The 21409-nt window shown below is 35.0% G+C and overlaps 3 protein-coding genes across 3 annotated transcripts; 2 read left to right on the top strand and 1 right to left on the bottom strand.

Moving 5' to 3' along the window:
* Window positions 1-1994: 1994 nt before the first annotated feature.
* Window positions 1995-3306, top strand: LOC144453843 (BTB/POZ domain-containing protein 17-like). The gene has a single exon (XM_078145210.1). It carries the CDS (start codon window positions 1995-1997, stop codon window positions 3177-3179), a length of 1185 nt encoding a protein of 394 aa, XP_078001336.1. The 3' UTR covers window positions 3180-3306.
* Window positions 3307-5405: 2099 nt separating this feature from the next.
* Window positions 5406-6783, top strand: LOC144445365 (BTB/POZ domain-containing protein 17-like). The gene has a single exon (XM_078134907.1). The coding sequence runs from the start codon at window positions 5406-5408 to the stop codon at window positions 6741-6743; it is 1338 nt and encodes a 445-aa protein (XP_077991033.1). The 3' UTR covers window positions 6744-6783.
* A 1073-nt stretch (window positions 6784-7856) lies between these two features.
* LOC144445374 (polyribonucleotide nucleotidyltransferase 1, mitochondrial-like) lies at window positions 7857-21125 on the bottom strand. The gene is made up of 25 exons (XM_078134917.1): window positions 20941-21125; window positions 20325-20385; window positions 19570-19647; window positions 18614-18719; window positions 18275-18324; window positions 18099-18162; window positions 17592-17753; window positions 17070-17256; window positions 16807-16858; window positions 16368-16425; window positions 15522-15618; window positions 15133-15235; window positions 14757-14827; window positions 14539-14575; window positions 13696-13759; window positions 13173-13262; window positions 12647-12700; window positions 12331-12440; window positions 12096-12167; window positions 11720-11867; window positions 11228-11311; window positions 10636-10742; window positions 9955-10010; window positions 9255-9333; window positions 7857-8655 (listed from the first exon to the last, which is right to left on the bottom strand). The coding sequence occupies exons 1-25, from the start codon at window positions 21123-21125 to the stop codon at window positions 8461-8463; spliced, it is 2370 nt and encodes a 789-aa protein (XP_077991043.1). The 3' UTR covers window positions 7857-8460.
* Window positions 21126-21409: the final 284 nt, after the last annotated feature.

Consider the following 21409-nt stretch of genomic DNA (forward strand, 5'->3'; position numbering starts at 1 on the left):
AAACAAACAAACAAACAAACAAACAAACAAACAAAACAAACAAACAAACACTACCATGCTCTTTTGTGTGAAATGATAACCTGGGTGAGTGATGGCAAAACAGTTGGTATAGTGCGTGAGAGACTACTTGTAACTGGGAAAATAAAACAAAGTTGAGAACATCCTTCACAAAATTTAAATGAGTAACAAATTCAAAACTTTTGAAGATTATTAGACAAAGAAAATAAATCATCCAATGGACTGGTGCCAGTCTAAGATCTCATTTAAAGTTATGATACACAATTATGAAATGTCTCAACTCATCCCAAATATTCTAACTCACATTGCAAACTTTTATAGCAGAGTCTGACACCTGATTATGTATTTCTGTGTTAAAACTGAGCCACTCTATAGCTCCCTCAAGTATAAGTCCTACTTTGACTACATGAAAACTTGCAAAAAGTTAGGTACTCTTACCAGACAATAAACCCAAACAAGTACCTGAATTTCTGGTAAGATAAGTGGTCTTATCAGAACTCAAACCCAAACAAGGTATTATTTAATTGGAAACTTGGCATAATTTTTTGTAGTAAATGTTATTTTTATTGTCTGCTCATCAAATTCTAGTGTTTTTGTTTGATTGTTTGTTTGTTTGTTTTGTTGTTGTTGTTGTTGTTGTTGTTGTTGTTGTTTGGTTTTTTTGGGAGGGGCAAAATAGTGACTTTTCCCAAGCAACAGGTACTACATCATTGTTGTTGCATAAGCAAAGGTTGGTCAATAAAATATACCTGCTGTTTGCACCTTCACCTTGAAAAAGGTTTGAAATGTGTTATCTTATTGATAAGTAGAACAGAACAAATCAAAAATAAGTTGTGATGTCATACAGCGTGGTGTGTCATATAACCTCAGAATGATAAGTTATCAAAATCTCTGTAGAAAATAACGACAAACTAGGTTTATTAAGACTGCAATATAATGTAAGTCATTTGGGCCAAGGTTAAATCAGATCTGTGTCGTTTAACCATGTACCAGACTGAGTCTGTTTCTGTAATATAGTCCAGATAATTATATCATGTGTACAAACTTCTGATGAGTGTGTGTGACATGCCTTTTGAAATGGGGATTGTAAATTGTCTTTGCAGAGATATGTTGTAGACAGAAAGTGTAATGTAGTCATGGCAACTCATACTAATTGAAGGTGGGGTTTATGAATGTCTGGAGTAGTGAAAAAAATGATTGTTTTCTTGCATATCTACATATACATTGAACTGAAGAAACCCAATCTTAATTTTCATGAAGCTTTATTCAGTTGAGTTTTGTTGAGACTGTTTCCTGCTTTACTAGTAATATCTGTATTCCTCTATAGACATGGCAGATCTAAAGCCAACATGAGACTCTATTTCAAAAGAGAAGAGTTTCAAGTTCCATTGTCAAATTTATATAGCTTTAGTGAATTGTGAAACATTTTTTCACCTTTGCTTGAGTGCGAACGTCTGATAGTGACGTTACAGCTGTTCAAATGTCATTTCTTTCAACTTCGAGAATTAATTTATTATATTGTACATTATGACTCAGTATTGTACCAAGCAATTATCACGTTTTATTTATTCTGGGGCAGATGAAAAACAAATGATTAATCCAGCAAATCTGTGCTCTATTTTTTTTTTTAACAGAAACTTCCATCTTCAAATTAGACCATCATGGCAATGGCAACAGCAGTAGTACCAGCCCTTCCATTACCCCCTCCTGCAGGGATTCCGAATCTCAATGAAAACATACAGAATAGAAATGGCCTGGAATCCACATTATCTCCACATGAATATTCCGGTTCTACCATCCTGGATGAGAGTGATGAAACAAGTGGTCAATGGATTAATAATAGTGATAAATTCCTACAGAGTCTTGGCAAACTGTACAACAATCCAGAAATCAGTGATATTACAATACATGTAGGTTCCAAGGTGTACTATGCACATAAGGTATTCCTAGCTCATGCTAGTGATGTATTCAAAGTGATGCTGACAAGTGATAACTGGAAAGATGCTGATCAGCATGAAATTCGACTGGAAGATCCACAGTGTGAAGCCGTGTTTGGTGAATTTTTAGAGTATATATACACTGGAAAAGTGCACATCAACACTGAGAAAGCTGTTCCTCTCCTGATACTTGCTGATAAGTACAATTTACCAGCACTGAAGGAGTCCTGTGGTGAGTTCATGATAAAACACCTGGTTACCATGCCAAGCAACAATCACGTCTTGTCTTGGTACCAGTACTCCAAACGGTGTGGCCACCAAGATCTGGAAGAAAGCTGTAATCAGTTCATTGAATGGAATATGGACACAATCATTGGGTCTCCAGATTGGACCCTGATTGAAAAAGATCACCTGATGGCACTACTCAGAAGCTCTGACATAGTTGTCAAAAGTGAGTACTCACTGTACTGTGCAGTTGAAAGATGGCTTACTCATGACAGTCGTCTAGAGTACTTGGAAGAAAACATACGTGACATTCTACCACTGATACGTTTCCCAGTAATGTCACCTTATCAGCTCTTGACTCTTGAACGTCATCAACTGGTACAAGATCATCCAACTCATTATGACAAGCACTTCAAACGAGCGTACCGATTCCATGCAGTATCCATGGATCTTAGAAGTGAAGAATCCTTCTCTCGATCAAGATTGTATGAATTTAGGAATTATATCGGTTCAGACCACAAGGTTGCTGCTGGTATAAACATTCAGAACTACTCCTCAACATCTGGGAACTTAAACAGAGTACGTCACAAGCAGTCATTCCATACAGTGATCAGTGGCTCATATGCCGACAGCCATGATACGTTACATTGGGAAATGACGTTCTACCCGAAGGGTTTCTATCGAACCTCTGATGGGTTCGTTGTAGAGAGAAACAATGCTGTACGATTTCTGATCACATTACAGAATGGCAAATTGATGGATATGGATATCATACACGTTGTGTACAGCCATCAAAACATGGTCACTTTTGTCAGAGATGTTATACACCATTCACACCATTTTGGTACTAATAATACATTCCAAGTTGAGAATTTATTGCCATTTGAAGATTTGAGAAACCAGGATTCTCCATACTTGATTGACAATACACTCAGAATTCATGTTATCGTCAAACCAAAACTGACCATGCAACCTGCAGCTGTACAAAGTTCACATTGAAGTATGTAGTCACCAACACGGTGAACTGACCAGGTCCCAAAGCACACAAAAAACTAAGGGAACCAGTTAGAGTGACATAAGCACAATGCAAAACACCAATAGTTACTGTACTGACACACAAACAAAGGGAACAAGCTTTAAACATAGACACCTGCATCTCTGGAACACTCATTGTTACCCTGATGTCACATAATTTTCACCTTTATCCATAGACGATCTCTCTCCAACCTCTATGCTTTATCATAGCCTTGATTCAAGGCAGTCCTCAGGGAAAGTCTGATACCCTGTAGACACTATGACTTGCATTTAGCCAGTAAATAAGGTCCATCTCAAGCAAGTCTGATCATGTGATGAAAGATATGTATAATGAAAGATATCTGTTACAATATTATGACAAGGACTAAGCAATTTTTCTTTTGTGAGCAACTTTGAGGAAGACGTTATATGATACCACTGTGTTTTGTTTGGGCATTCAATTATATTTAAAAGCTCTACAACAAAATTTTCTTCCACTCTGGCAATATCGGATATATTTTGCATAATTTTTTAACTCTATATTTTTGTTAATTAATAAACTATTCATTATTTATCACACTCAAAGGCAATCTGATATTAAAAAGTGTGGTGTAAAATCAATAGGTCATTTTAGCAGTGTAAATCATCACATCAGCAAAAACACCAACTCAAGAGACTTAATCATCTACCTAACTTTTAAAAATATTTTTAGCTCCATTTTAGCTTCACAGCATTGGTTTTCAATAAATAACATTAATAACTAAGTCACTGTCTGATTTTGGTATACATGTATATATGAAATAATTATATACACAATGAATTAGGTGGCATAAATTTCAAATTCAAAATTTACTCCATTGTACATCTTTCTACTGGTGAGAAATTGTTTTAACTTTTTAAAAAAGAGTCTGATCATGAACATTTACATTTGGTAATGTTGTGTTTACAATGTGCTAAATTTGTAGTAGGGCTAGATATGATGTTATAAGATCTTCACTAGATTCTAATTAAAGCTAAGGTTTCATATGGTATTACATATTACATAATTTCACAAATATTATATTAAATATATCATATACATATTTATTTAATATCGATTGGAATATGTCTGTGATCGGTGTATTTCATATTAATCAAAATCTGTGACACTTCATGTGTTATTGTTCAGCATATTGTATATCATGTGGATGAGTCACAAGACAATAAATAGCACAAATTTCAACTCAGTGCTGGTATGTTCTTTCCTGTTGTGAATTGCTGTTCTTCAAAGTATATGGAACTACCAGTTTCATTGTTAGAATACTGTCACTATCAATGAGGATTTTAAAATTGTGCAATAAATGTATTTTCATGTGTAGATTAATGTATTAATATATTCAAGATTTTAATTATCATTACAATATTGTCAGTTTTAAAATTAAATAGAAAGAAAAATGTGAAAATTTCCTTTTGTTTTTTTTACCATACCTGACGTGTGTGTGTGTGTGTGTGCGTGTGCGTGTGTGTGTGTGTGTGTGTGAGAGAGAGAGAGAGAGAGGTACAGTTCAAAAAATGCCCACTAAATATACAGTGACAGACTTTATCTAGGGCAATATCTTTAGTAGCCTGATTTTGTATTCTAAAAATGTCTATAATGAAGGATGAGTGATTTGTTATCTTTCCGGTTACTTTATAACTATTTTTAGACTAGCTTACATATTAACTCAATCTCCATTGTGTCAGTAAACACATATACCATGTACTAATAGATAGCATTTGGTGACAGGATGACATAGTGTTGCTATCTCTGTCAACTAACCTGTCAAGCTGACTCATTCACTACAGTATTCAAAGGTAAGCTTATATTTGAATTTCTGTAGTATGGTGATGTTTTTAAGTTTTCTTCAGTTTTCTAATTAGTTGTCAGTTTGGGTAGAGTTATCAGTTTTTTTGGAAGATATGGTGCTTAAATTATATGAATTAACAACTATAACTTGATGTAATGTTACTGTAAATGAGTTCACTGGTACCAACTGAGGCCTTGATATGCCATAAAATACTAAAATTCAAAACAAATTTTAAAAATTCAGAAAATGTTGGACTGTGAAAGAGGAATTGTAATCGTCTGATTATATTTGGATTGTTTTCAGGTGATCCAACAAAGAAGTATTTTTCTTGCCAATGGAACAATTTTGGGTCTCAGAACTTGACATTGATGTTGCAAGGTTAGACATGGCGCAAACAAAAGTGAGGAAACCTCCAGGCGAATGGTTTGATAACAGTGGTCAACTTGTCAACAGTTTTGCAGCACTCTACAACAACCCTGCTATTAGTGATGTGGTTATCCATGTAGGCAAGGATAAATACTATGCACACAGGGTCTTCTTGGCTAATGCCAGTGATGTCTTCAAAATAATGCTGACAAATAATACATGGAAAGACTCATATCAGACTGAGATCTATTTAGATGAGCCGTACACACAGTCAATGTTTGGGGAATTCCTACAATACATGTATACTGGTCATATTTACATCACGACCAACAACGCTGTACTAATACTGATGCTCGCTGACAAGTACAACGTGGTTACCCTGAAGGAATCCTGTGAAGCATTCATGTTGAAAAACTTTGTTACCACTCCTGAGCAATCTTGTGTGTTGTCATGGTACCAGTACAGTAAACGATGTTCTCACACTCAGTTAGAGAGGCTTTGCTACAAATTTATTGAGCAGAACATTGATGTCATCTTAGATTCACCAGACTGGGCAGTCATTGAGAAAGAAACATTGCTGACAATTCTTGGTAGTTCTGATATCATTGTCAGCAGCGAATATAAACTGTATATGGCTGCAGAGCAATGGTTGAAGGATCCGCTCAATGAAGGAAACATCAAAGAAGAGTTGAAAGATATTCTTCCGCATATTCGATTCCCTATGATGACACCGAGGCAACTGACGATGATTGAGAAACATAAGATTGTTCAAGAACACTGGGACATATACAAAGAATACATGCTGCAGGCTTATCGCTTCAATGCAGTACCTTTGTGTGTCAGAGAAGAAGATTTCGAGGATGACGAAATCTACATGCACAGAAATTACACAGACCCTGAACATGGTATTTGTAACTCTATTGAGATCAAACACTATTCACAAAGAAAAACACGTGAATACTCCTGTTTCATTGAAACTGCAATGACTGGATCATCAGTGGACACAGCTCACAAATACAAATGGGATCTCCAATTCTGGCCAAAGGGACACCAGAAACCAGCGCTAACAGAGTTTGGAAATGCATACCTGCTACAGACAGAAGACGTAACATTAGCCATCAACCCACATGGCAGGATGGAGGACAAGTTTGAGATAGCAGTGACTTTTAAAACTTGTCACAATGGCCTCATGTACGTGGAGGATGTCAAGCAGTACACTCATGACTTTGATGCTAAGATGATGTTTAGAGTTAAAAACTTGATAGACTTAAGTGATCTGAAGGCTGGCACTTCTCAGTATCTTAACAATGACAATCTATTAATTGATGTCATCATTAGAAGATTGAAGAACTATTGAGATGTGTGATCTGTACTGCATATTGAATGAAAACTAAGTTTAGTGACAGATTGTGTCTACTATACATCTGTGGCTTAGAATCTAATGTGTTCTCCCCTCCCCCTCACAGACAGACATACACATATGCACATGCATACTTGCTCATACATAGTGCACACACACACACACACACACAGACACAGACACACACACACACACACACACACACACACACACACACACACACACACACACACACAGTTACAGTGATATCAAAACTGCATGGCTGCCAGGTTAGGCTACAGTGCCCAATATGTACAGTAACTATGGTATGTAGAGTTCTTCAACCTTGTCACCTGTGGCATTTATGACCCGATAAGGACATCACCATAAAACTGATGAGCTTTACACCGTAACCAGATCATGGGTCACCGCCTATTCAGTCTTTGGCTCCTCAAACTATTGTTGTTCAGTGCAGGGGAACAGCTACTACCTTGAACTGCAATTGTTGATATGAAGTGTTTTTACACGATGCACAAAACATAATACATTCTTGAAATACTAGACTAAGTACACTGTAATCACTTTGTAACAAACTCATTGGGAGACATGAAAATCATGAAAATGGGTTTGCTATTATAACAGACTGCTCACAACATTCAGAGGTTGGCATAATGAGGTTAAGTGTATACACATTTTTCAAAAATTCCTTTATATGAGGAAGATGTAGTTGGACCACTTGTCACCACCTGAAGTTGTACTTCATCTTGTAAGATTACAGGCAGTTGATTTGTTATACATGGATGTCTAATCATTATCTCAAAGTCCTTGGTGAAATTTATCACATGCTTATTTTATACAATAACATAGAGATACATTGCTGTAAGTTATTGATCTCAATTTGGGATGTTGTATTTAAAGTCTGAATTTCTTATACAATGCAATTAACTATTATTTTTGGAGTAATATTCACATAAATTGAAAAGAAATACATGACTCATTTTTGACTTTGCAAAAAAAAATCAATGCTATCCAGGTATTTGTATTTCTCTCTTCCATTAACTTTCCCAGAAATCAGACTTCCATGAATTCTGACTTATATATTTACATTTTAGTGTTTATTTTCAGTATAAAAAGTATTCCATGGGTTCCACAATGCATAAAACTTACTTTTTAACTGTAAAACTCATGATGTACAGCTAGTAGTAAAAGATTTTACATGTACATAGGTTGTTTATAACACACCAGTATAAACAGACACCAACACTGTTGCCTCAGTTGTGTATTTTGAAAATAAAATAATCAGAATTTCATTCTCCAATGTGTAACATTAATTTTCTTCACGTGCAGAACTAGGTACTTGAAGTTCTGTCATCTTGTTTTAAAATTTGTGATGGGGTGGGGGGTGGGGGTTGGAGGGGGGATCAGAAGCGCTTTTAGTACTAATAGCAAAATGCACCCATCCAGCACCCTCCCTACAGAAAGTGACCAGTCCCTTACAAAGTCAAACATTGCATGGTCAAAGGTTACACTTAAAGTTAGTCAACCAATAAGAGAATATCTTGGTATCACCAAAGATAACTTGCTAAGTTGAACTGTGACCTCAATTTCAAAGCATGGATTCAAGTTCTGCTTTGAACAGGTAACTTTTCCTGTCTCACTACACTTTTCTGTCAAAACTACATTTTTGTTATTTCTAGTTTCTTTTGAAAACATGATTATATTATTGTTGTTGTTGTCATGATGTGCCTACTGGTGGTACTGTTGTCTTTGAACTATTATTTCTGCCAGCTAGGTTCCTTAAAACTGGTGATGCTGGTGCCATCAACACCTTCCTTGACAAACGCATCTGACCAGTGGCTGGATCACGTCCATAGAATTTGACAGAAATTTCCTGACCTGCCTCTAGTCCTAGAACACTAGGATGGCTTACCTAGATCAAATATAAACAAAAACAGCTCGAGTTAGACCAAAATCATGATCTTTGTGTATGGTATGTTACACATAAGTGTTATCCTCTCTATCTTGTTAGTGTTGGCAACAATAATATAAACCAACTTGAGTGCACATCAATGTATCATTTTGATTCTCTCAAAAAAATTACTGGGGTAAACAGCAGTATTGATAAATTTGAGAACTGTGGTTATTTGGGACACAGTCTGAAGTAATAGATTTGCATGACACATTGTATCAGTATTTGTGATTGGTTATACTCGCCCTTCACACATCTGCAAATTATGTATCAGAGTTTGTGATTGGCCATAGTCACTTCATACTTCAACTGTTAACTACCGGTATGTATTAGCATTTGTGATTGGCTACACCCATCCTTTGTAGATCTAACTGTGAATTATGTATCAGACTTTGTGATTGGCTACACTTACTCTCACACATCTATAGTATTTGTGATTGGCTACTCACCCTTCATTATCATATGCATGTATCACACTTTGTGATTGGCTATACTCATGCTTTGTATGTCTAACTATAAATTACTAATATGTGTCAGACTTTGTGATTGGCTATACTTACCCTTCTTACGTCTAACTGTGAATTATGTAACAATGCTGGCGTCATGTTTGGATACAACTTAACCATAATACCTACATCCCTGCAACAACACAATAATGACAACATCAGTAAAGTTCACATTGACATTACAACATAAACTTGTCATTTAATACTACCAGTATACATCAGTCTTCATAAAGTTATCGTTCGATAAATACAAGTCTTTATTTTGGTCAACATTCTGTTGCATATTTGAAAGTCTATGCCATTTTCATTTCCTTCACTTTGATATTTCACATTTGCTACTTGGTGTGTGTATATATTATGGGATAGAAATGACTTGGAATGTTTAATGTTTAGAAGCAAATATGACAAAAAGACAAGATTTGATTGGCAACTGAGATGAACAGTTGCATTCAGAGAAGTTTCAGTAATACTTCAGTGCCTTCAAAATCTAAAACTTAACAAAGTTTTACAAACATACTAATCTAATAGTGAGAATCAGATTATGCTGTCACGTACAAGCAGTCCAAATAGAAAGGACCTAATAGTGTGCATGGCAATACTAACTGAAGCAGATTAGCTACTGGTGACCACAAATGTACTCATGGTGTATCAAACTTACAAATGTAATGTGAAACAAGTTTTGCAGCAAGCTTGTCAACATATATGTTGGGATCACCTGTTTTATATATAAAATTATAATTGATAACATCTTTACCTTATTTCAGTAATAGTAGCTGTGTACACTCCACCAAACTCTAATTCCATTTCTCTCTGTATAAATCAACAGGAAGTAAATTCAGTATAAAGCCTGACATTTGCATAAAATACAATTTGATATATCTCAATTGTTTCCAATAAAATACATCAAAATAAATGGTCAAAACAATATCCTATTTCATAATAGCATTTTTGTTTCCTTTATTTCCTGAAATAAATTGTAATAATATGCCTAAACACAATGCTATCGATAGCCCAAACTAAACCCTAGATCCCATATTTTCCAACTATTATACCATGCAAATGCCATTTAGTACGATAAATATGGAATATATACTCTAGTCATTCTATGTCATGACAACGTGTGTCTACATCACTGGTTATGCTGTCTGCATTACTCTCACTGATTTTTCTTTGATATTACTGGGGCTGGTATAATTATGTTATTCTCCAATATTTTTCTTCATTCAGCCAGAAAATACTCGTGACCTAAGGGTTGTCACTACGATTCACTAGACTCATATTGACAAAGGCCCCTTAGGCCACTCGTATTTTCCTTGGCTGAATGAAGAAAAATATTGGGGAATAACTTCCAATTGTATGGTCAGTCCACTCATTCCATGTCTTGTCCATAGCAATTACCATATGTATAAAATGTGTCATATCAATTTGTACTTACATCATCTTTTAGTAGTTCTTCTATCTGTTCCTTTGCCTCATTCATTGCAGTGGGTGTTGGTGCAAAGATACTAAAATTACTTTCATCAACCTGGGTAATTGTAACACCTATCACAGATAAAAATGAACATTTATAAGACATGTTACTAGATATCACATCGTCAGAAACTCAAATATCATTGACCAGAATACAGTTTTAATGTTAAAAAGCATACATGTTGAGCAAAAGTGAACAGAAGCTGCTGTATATTCTGCTAAAGAGAGTATGAACATGAAAACTGATTACAACATCCCATCATGCCCCCTACCCTCCATTTCCCCCCTCACACACACACACACACACACACACACACACACACACACACACACACACATACTTTCATTATAGCACACACACACACACACACACACACACAATGCAACTTTGTTCAATTTTTCCTTTACTTAGTAGGATTGTTATTTGTGATGACAAATTACATGCATGTCAAATTATACAAACTCATTGTGATGTTTTCAGTGAAACTTTTGACATAGTAAAGAATGACCATTTCACAGCATTGTAATACACTATAACATGTGCAGTAAATACATACCAGTCTGAGCTCTGATCTTTCTTATATTATATCCACCTGGGCCAACAAATCGAGCTCTCCTGGATATGGGCACTTGAAGATTTTCTAAAAGGAAACAGCAACATTGCATAAATAATGAAGACTGCCATGAACACACAATTGATATGGAGAACGTTTCTATTCTGGATATATAACTGCACTCGTTTATCAGGGGAATCAAAGCACCATTACAATGATCTCTGAAAAGAGATGGGTGTATTACTCTTTTGACCACAGGCCTAGGGGATATCTTGAAGTTAGATATGCATATTAAAACAGTATGACTTTACAACACAGAAGAAGGTTTGAGAAAGTTGAAAGCTAGAATTTATTCAAGCATTCTGGTGAATAAATGAGTATGTTATCCTTGCAAACTGCCTGAAGTAAACACTGTACATCAATTCATGGAAGTTAAGAATGTATTTTGTCTGTATTTTTGTACATAAATTAAAATGCCACCAAAATCTTACATACCACAGACTGGTCCATTCTCCTTTCTACTACTCCTTGGTTTCTTGATAGCTTTGTTCATTATGTCTAGAATTTCCTTCTTCCCTACTGTTGCCTGTTGTATGGCTTCCATCACAATCTTTAGTGGTAAGCCTGGCAGTTTGACATCGGCCTATATTTGGTATAGAGTTATGATTTTAGTTATGAACCTAAACCAATATACTCAGTACTGTCTACAATTATAGTTCAATCACATATCTCAATCTAAACATGGTGAAGAATTCCATAACATATTAGTCCAGAATCTCTCAAATTGTACAATTATGAAGGATGAACTGTGAACAGGTGAATATGCATGTACACCATGTACATATGGTGTGACAATTGAAGCATAACTTACCTGCAATGCTGTGATGCCTTTCTTGGTTCCTGCCATTTTGAAATCCATATCACCAAGGTAATCCTCTATGCCCTGTGTGTTCAATCATTTTGGGAAATATTTACATGTACTAACAATGTGAAAAGAAATGTATTCAGACATGTAAAATTTCCAGCCCTGCTTATTACATTTCGTCAACTCCATGGCCTGCCCCCCCCCCCCCCCCCCCCCCCCCACTATTTCTATAGAGACCTACCAATATATCTGTCATTAATCTGTAATCTGTGATATTGGCAGGATTGTCAGGATCTGTCTTTGTAACTACACCAACAGCCACACCAGCTACTGCTGCTGTAGTGGGTACTCCTGAAAAATATAAACATAAACAAATTACCAGCATCAATAGGACTAAACAAAGATTCATTACCACAGTTTCAAAAGTAGCAGCATTTATTTGTACTGAACATTCACTCATATATCACAGTTTCAAACTTCCCAGGCTCTATCAGTCACTTGTAACAGTTTCAAACTTACCAGCATCTATCAGTCACTCATAACAGGTTCAAACTTACCAGCATCCATTAGGGCTAAACTTCCTCCACAAACTGAAGCCATTGATGAAGAACCTACATACACAAATCAATTGAATGTATAAAGACAGCAATCAGAATTCTCTCCTGTAGCTAGCAGTGTTTTTGAGGAAATAGTCACAAATTACATCTACGACAACTGTATATCTACTGTACTGTACTTATTGGATGGAAGAGAATCTAACGACCCTGAAAGTACTGCTGGAAATTAAATAACATGGCATTTGAGAGAAAAATAAGTTCCTGGAGTGTCAGTTTTAGAACTGTGATGGAATTTTCACTGTTACTGCTCTTTGTTTGTTCATTCATTCAGATAGTAGCTGACTATATGTAATTTTTTTTTTGCCCTGATAAATTTTCCATGTTACCATGGTTACCATTCTATGACAGTGCTGGTAGTGATTTAGATTATGAATAGCTACTTCACCAAACTGTGTGTAGTTCACATCCAACATTCCCATGTCTCAAATGGCCTAATAGGCCAGGTCTGTATAGTGGTCATACTTACCATTGGATTCTAGTACTTCTGATGTAAGTCTTATCGTAAAAGGAAAGTCATCTGGAATCACTGCTTTTATGCCCTTCTCTGCTAATGCACCTATCATTAAGAACACATTCTAAAGTTAACCTGGTAACTTTGATTAAAGGAAGACATTTTTTTGTACCAGTAATTGGTACCAGTCAGTTCAGGATTCTTCTAGTTAGATGTTATCATTGATTCTCCCATACATTGATTCTACATGTTATCATATTGAAATAGTGAAAAAAATTGAAACCAATTCCTAGCAGCAATAATATAATTTCCATTCTACAATTCAACAACATCCAGTCTGACCCATACATGTACATGTATACATAGCTAGGGATATTCTGTAATTTTGAATTCGTTTATAATAAGGTCTATTCAAGAATGTTAGACATAAATCTCCATTCAACACAATGTGATGACATACGCAAGACATTTCTAGTTGCACAGAATCATAACAAAGCCAGTTTTTCTTCTATTCACTCTTTTCAATATCAAAACTTACCATGCCCCAGTTCTCTTCTACTTGCAAACATTTTACCAGTCTCATTGGTTGCATATGGAGGAAACTGGAAGGAAAATATTTATGTTGAAATATAAACAAGCATTTTTCAATTCTACACTAAATCCAGAATTCAACTCTGTTGATGTCATGTAATTTAATCAATTTGATTTGCTACAAATCAATTTCAACATGTCTGCCAAAATATAAATTCTTTAATTCTTTGGATAAAAAGGCACTCAGTAAGTTATTGCATTTGCCTAATTCTAACATCTAAAACCTACACATTATTCCTGTAAAACAGAGGTCATTGTGTACTTCATACAGATCATTCAAAGTTTCAGTTTCACATTTAGTATAAAGGAGTCTTTCTATTCTTATCAATTTTTGGATTTAAATACATTGTATATAGTGGTGATAAAAACCAATTCTTGTATAGAATTGCTCAAATCTCCGGAGGGTTTCACTTTATTGAGTATAATTTTTTAACACAAGTGTGTTCTTTTATGTGAAATAATTAACTGAGTGAGTGACAGTAAAACAGTGGGACGAATGTATGTAGCCCTTGGAAGACTACTATAGTAACTGGGACAATTTGAAAAAAAAAGTCAAGGGCTTTTCCCTTACAATGAATAACGCACTTAGAACATTTGAAGATTATGAGACTGAAAAAATTCTCCAAAGGGGATAACTTCTACATTTTAACACATGCAATTAATTGAACAGACTACGTTGGAAGTGGTACACAAAAACAAAACTTGATGTACATTCAGTATTTCTCTACCAGGTTTCTTTATCAATGTAAACAGTGCCCTCACACAATTGGACCTTACTACAAATACTTGCCTCATAATGAAGCATGAAATTCTTTTCTTTCATTGCCCTGTAAAGAATTAAAACAAAAAAAATATAGTTAACTCCTTGGCAATCTTTCACAAACACAATATTTTTTAATAAAGAAAAGCAAATACAACACAAAAACCTACAGTTCGTTTATGTTGTGCCTAATTTAAATAGTGCATGGCACATTTTTCACAAAAAAGAAGTCACTTACTTTTACTTACCTGACAATTTCTGTGATGGGATCTGATCTAATGGCTGATTCCATAGAGTCAAAGGTTACAGTACATAGCACCTACAAGTCAGAAAAGATCAGAATTATGACCAAAGTGAATAATGGTGGTACACACAGAAATGTCTTCTTGTCAAACTTCTTCATACTGTATTTGTGTTTACAAATCACTATCAACTTCTAAGTCCATGTATATATTCTACATTACATTCCAATAAATTCAGTCTTTCCTTCCAAGTTATGTGTCCGTCAAAAAACTACTATGTCTGGTTGTATCCTTACCTGCGTTTGTCTATGTGTCTGTTTGCACAAATGTTGTTCTTACCTGCGTTTTGTCTCTGTGTCTGTTTGCACAATATTGTTCTTACCTGTGTTTGTCCTCTTTGAAATAATGCTGAACCATGTAATGGTGAATATAAATCCACTTCACAATTTATGTCTCTAAGTGCCGTCAGACTACGTCCATCACACCTGTAATCACATGAAAAGTTATCAATGGACACAACATAACATCACATCACATCACATCACACATGCATGCACATACACTTACATACACAAAGTGAAATTTTGTGAAATTCAAGCAAGCAAATGTCAATCATCTTTATACTGGAAATTAAACTTGGTACATAGTTTTCTATCATACCCTTAATTTAACATTTCTTTTAAGAGCATAATTGCACACCTTCTTGTAAGGGAAGTATTAATTGTGACAAAAAGGTGATATTTTGATAACTAATGCAAACAGTGTACTTACCTTCTATATTCATCAAATATAATATTACGAAATGTTTCCTTGACGACTATATTAAATGCTTCTACTATGAGTTGGTAATCTGTTTCTGTAAATGTCTCTGGAAAACAAGAAATATACTTTTAAGGCCAATACAGTAATCATGCCCCGAACCATGATTGACGTGATTACAAGATGGCGGACAATGTAATATCATTGAGGGGATCAGGTGTGCATGGCTGACAGCAAGTTAGACATGACGGAAAACATTGTGTAAATTCCTTGTTTTCAGTCAGATTGATAATTTGTTATCATTGTAATCATAATAATCATTTTGAAGATGTAAAATCATTTAATATATAAGAAATGTGTGAAACTTTTTGAAATGTTTACATGTAAGTAATCATGACTGTGATTAAGCATTTTGTTTACAACCTCATTTCCAGAAATGATGTCAGATTAATCACAATCATGACTGGGCAAATCGAACATGCCCCAGATGTCTGACAGAGATATAGAAAAAGTTGGTCCAGAGCAAAAAAAATGATGTTATCTAATCCTTACTGTACACCGATATGATATCACTAATAAATCCAATGTGCACACACATATTAATTGTTGACTGACCACATCAGAAAATGGAATCATACAAAGAATGTGGAGCAACACATAATTGTAATTATAAAGACAAGAAACTGAATTTCAATTTTGATGAGATGTTTTCTTGATCATTTATGAAGCAAAATATACACATATCTATTCAAAGAATGGTTGATTAAAAAATTCAGATTATTAGTATTCTAAGCATGAGAATGACACTCACAAAGTACCAATAGACCAATCATATAAAATCCATGTCACATATCTTACCTGTTAATTTTGCTATACAATCTGTTCTGATGTCACTAACAGCCTTGTCTCTTGAAAACTATGGACAATAAGAACACAGACAAAAAGGTATACTTCAATGTAATTGAACAATCCACACATGATCACATTTTGCAAATCTGACATCACACAATTATCTCACTGACTGGCAATAGGTTCTGAATCTCAACGCTAAATATATGGTCTTATTGACTGCTAACAAAGACTTTAACGCAGTTTATTTTACTTGCAATGCTTACATGATATCATTGACTTGGTTAGCCTTGTACACACATTTTCAACTTCAAATTCAAGGCATCTGGGAACAAGTGAGTAACAATGTCTGAAGACTTTAAATATATTTCAAATGAGATACAGAGAAATGACATTCAAGTCTGCCAGAGGGCAGTGTTTAAGGCAAATACAAAACACTTTCACAAACCTTATGGTGGGAGAAATCAGAAAATACTTCATACAGTCTTTCTTTAGCCATCCTAGAAAAGAGAAACAAGATGAATTACTAAACACAGAATATTGTTTCTCAAGAGTCAGAAAATGATTGAAAATAATCCAAAATTTTTGCCGTCATCTCATCCGTATCATCAGGGGTGTACTACATCTCTCACACACAAATCTGTTCACCTGAGAATTCAAATAAAACACATACATACTAGTATTCTTAGAAATCAAATTGAAAGTACATACCCTCTAGCAGCATCCGTAAGTTCCTGTGGTACTAAGAACGTATCATCTATATCCCTCTTATCTCTGGCATGTGTTTTGACTAATTTATCAATTCCTAGTATAATTTGCTGTACTTCTTTAACACCTAGTTTGATACCTTTACAGAAATCATTCATTAAAATATTATCAGCTGATGCTTCCAGCATAACTGCAATGAGAATGAAAGAGAGAAAAAGACAGTGAAGAGCAAATTCATTTGAAATTCAATCCTTTCTAGTTATCTAACCTGCAAGTGATGTGATGTGATGTGCAATTGACTGATGGGGGTTTCCTTATGATACCAAAATTTGTACTGTCTCCCTCAAGAGGGAATGCTTGTTGTTTAGAAGTTAAAATGACATTATTTGGAAATAAAGTCCCTCTGTTTGTACCAACACAGTGTTACATTTGCAAAGTGAGTTTAGCTAGCACTTTTCTAACCTTGCTTCTCAGCAACAACTGTAACAGAAGTCATGTTAGATTGTGTTCCAAACGCTCACTGACCTACGTTACTTTTCCTTGAACCAGCTACCACAAGATTGAGTCTGCTTCTTGTCATTTCTAGTCGAGTTGGGTTGACAACAAACTCTCCATCAATATGGCCGACTCTTACAGCACCGATTGGACCATTCCAAGGAATGTCAGATAAAGCTAGTGCTGCAGAGGCTGTAAAGAGTTATATTTGAGAAAACAATATGAGGATTCAAGCTCTAAATAATCTGAGGTACAGCTACATCCTAAGTTCTGTGGGTGTTAGAGATATGGAGACACATGCAAGCACAGACAGACATGGATCATTCCTATAGCCCCATCTGGAATGTGCCCATGGGGGGGGGGGGGGGACCTAGTAATTTGATATACTGCTACAATCTAAGTTTAGTAAAATCATCTGAAAGTATGGTAGACATTCCAAAAAGCTACATTATAAAGTATTTTACATGTAAACAAATAAATATTGCAAAATACTGAGAACAGACTGCGTACTTTATCTGTTGATATTTTATCTCTTACCTCCATTTATGCTAATTATATCAGGATCATTGGCACCATCTACAGCTAAGGAATTACAGATTATCTGAAAATAGCAATAAATAAATATCACCTTATCTTAGTTCTATTCTGGTATAATTTAAATCATGAAATATTACAGGTACAAGATTACTGATATGGATAATAAGACTACCTACCTGAGTATCATGGAAATATCCCGAGGGGAACAGAGGACGCAATGATCTGTCTGAAACCAAATACAAATTACGTCTATTAATTCAATCGGATCCTATAGATGCAAATGTTAAACAGAAATAAATGCAATCTAGCTGGATCAATACAAAATGTTCCAAACTCCAACATTCACCCATTGTCTTCCATAGACAGGATATGAAGTCAGTGGCAAACAATGTGTACATGTAGCGATGTAGGTATGCTGGATGTAAAAACTAAACTGTATTGAAAGCAGTAGTACATGTAAGAGACACTTTTTTGGACAACCCGTGTTGATTTTAATGTAAAACATACAAACCAACCTATCATTCTACTTGTAAGAATTTCAACATCAGTAGGTCCTCTCTCTCTTCTTAAATGATTCATCGGTATTCTACCAGCTGCAGCTGCTTTCAGTCTGTAGTCGACCTGAAATGGTTACATGCAGAGCATGGTTTGAACTGCTTTGTGATATCAAAGGCATGGTATACCAAGACTTACATATGTGTACTTGAAATGTTATATCATTATCATGTGTCCGATGTCGTATATTACAGACAAGGAAACAAGTTATATCTATAGAAGATGTTACTCCTTATGATGAACTATGCTATCACAGTTGTTGACTTACATGTACATATACAAAACTATCAAACCAGTAACTAAATCCTATCATCTTATATTTGTTCTTTAGATTCATTTGTGACTACAAAAATCTTCTTGGACTTACTGGACAACAAAGACTTTTGTCAGCCACACAAAACAAAGAAGTGAGCCAGTATAGATTTACATATCTACACTCAATAATACTTGCTCCTAGTTCTCAATTTATGAAAAAAATGTAATGAAATCAAATATTTAATATTTCAAGACAAGGCAATTTTTCAGACTTTTGACATATCTCTTCTTTAAAGGAAGTGCAGTTTGACAAAGTAAAGATGTGAAGAATATGACTTGCCTACCTGTACTCTTCAAGGACTAACACTACTACACTGTTTTGCTATCCTAACTGACGGGAATTTCACTTGTCTCTCAAAAAATCAAAATGTCAGTTAGGATAGCAGAGAAGTGTAGTAGCATTACTCCTTGTAGTCTACAGGTAGATTAGGATACGACAAGTATTCATGCAGATTTAATTTTTATTGGAGAAGAGTGTGCGTGTGTGTGGTTGGGGGGGGGGGGATTCACAATCCCACTTTTGTTAGAACACAGATAATAATCTCTGGTCAATAATACAAGTTTTCAATCTGGCAAACTGTCAGTTACATTTTTGACTTACTGTCAGTGGCAAGAAAGATGCAGATGATGATGGCTTGCTTTTACTCACTGCAGTTACCATTACTGATGTATCTCCAATCTGTCAAAAAATAACAGTTACTGACTGAATTCAATTGAAGAACATCCTATTACAATGAGTGACACTGAAGAAAAGCACTTTCTCTATATACTACACTAGTTTATAGCATTCATATCAAGTGTAAATTAGTTTATTTACAAACCTAGCATGTGGCCTTTCTAATGTGGTCAATTAGCAAATAAAACTGTATTCTTTTACACTTGATATGGATGCTATAAACAATTGTGGTACATAGAAAAAATGCTTTACTCAGTGTGTAAAGAAGTACAAATATATGTTTCTTGCACACATTATTGTTCCAAATGTAATAGAATATGAAATGATGGCTTTCAAGATGTTTTATCTGTAGCGACAGTTTAGAAACGATGAAGAGTTTATGTATGGTTTTATAATGCCTTTTTGTTTCATTTATCCTTTCAAGGATTGTCTATGAATGAAGTCACAATATATTAATTCTCTCTCTACCAGGGGGGTATTTCTTTGCACACAAACTATAAGATGAGCATAACAGAATTAAAAGAACCCGTTTTTATTAGGGAGTATTCAATGTTGATGTCATTACCATGATATATCAACTGATATAATTATATGACAAATCAAAATTTGTCTCAAATTATTTCTCTGAGAATGTCGGCTAAGTAAGAAAACAAGAGAATGAAAACAGATATCAAACTCACCTGTGCTACAGCACATCCATCGGCAAACCGTGCAAGTTTACCTGTACTAATCCTCAGGGGTCTATTTTGAAAATAAACATACACTGTAGTGTAGAGTGGATCAATTGAGGCTGACACTAACACATATATTATATCATTCTTTTTTTTTTAAATGGCATGTGTGCATGGCATTATAATCATTATTTCATTAATAAGTGTACACAGTCAACAGAAAATCAGGAATCAACCTCAGTGACAGTGTCTGCTGAATGAGTTTTTGACATGTCATGACTGGTGGTATGATTTAGAATGTACAAAATTATCAAGAATATTGACATAATAGTAATTGATTATGGTATATGTATGTGCAAGAGATAAAATTATATGGGTTTCTACAACCACAAAGTTAAGTTTATATATATACAAAAACAGAAGAAAAAAAACTCAAAATCAAAACGAACGCTACAATTATTGCAGCTAGGTTCGCTCTAATAAAAACTGAAAGTTCATATTATGGAGGGGTGTCCTGCTTGCAGACCGAGTAAGTCCAGACTCGGGGGGGGGGGGGGGGGGGAGGGGGGGGGGTATTTAAACTGGTCGATCGCGGGCACGAACAACCACGCTTTAAAACACATACCTGGTGCCGATCGCTATTTCAACATTTCCCGCGCTTTCAGCGTTTTTCCATGGGTTGATATGTTTGTTCCTTCGGAATACGAAGGTATTCTTTTCATATTTTTCGAATAAAGTTGCTCCGTTTCTTATAAAACACTTATTTTGACGTGAAAACAAAGTTTTCATTCCTCCTATGCGCGCGGCCATGTTTTACACATCCCATAGCTCTTTTCGTTATCCTCGTACGATTAAAACTTTATCGGTTATGTAAAATATTAAAAACTAGGCATCTTTAAATAAAAAAAAACTTTCAAAATATTTTCAATATTAGATACATTAAATGATTTTATATCTGCACTACGATGTTATGCTATTTCACGTTATTACAGACAACCAATTTTAATCCCCCTGGAAACATTTGACCTGCCGGAAGTACTTCTCTAAAGTTCAGAACTAAAAATGAAAACAACACACGATTGGTTCATAATGTA

Source organism: Glandiceps talaboti, chromosome 2 (genome assembly GCF_964340395.1).
Source record: "Glandiceps talaboti chromosome 2, keGlaTala1.1, whole genome shotgun sequence".
Classification (NCBI taxonomy): domain Eukaryota; kingdom Metazoa; phylum Hemichordata; class Enteropneusta; family Spengelidae; genus Glandiceps; species Glandiceps talaboti.

What these genes read in the sequence shown, in the direction of transcription:
- LOC144453843 (XM_078145210.1), top strand. Translation starts at nt 1,995, where the DNA reads ATGCTGACAAGTGATAACTGGAAAGATGCTGATCAGCATGAAATTCGA.
- LOC144445365 (XM_078134907.1), top strand. Translation starts at nt 5,406, where the DNA reads ATGGCGCAAACAAAAGTGAGGAAACCTCCAGGCGAATGGTTTGATAAC.
- LOC144445374 (XM_078134917.1), bottom strand. Translation starts at nt 21,125, where the DNA reads ATGGCCGCGCGCATAGGAGGAATGAAAACTTTGTTTTCACGTCAAAAT. An exon ending in TTTAGCCCTAATGGATGCTG is followed by an intron (nt 12,441 to 12,646) that starts GTAAGTTTGAAC and finishes TATATTTTTCAG; the next exon opens with GAGTACCCACTACAGCAGCA. An exon ending in AAGAACTACTAAAAGATGAT is followed by an intron (nt 10,011 to 10,635) that starts GTAAGTACAAAT and finishes TGATTTATACAG; the next exon opens with AGAGAAATGGAATTAGAGTT.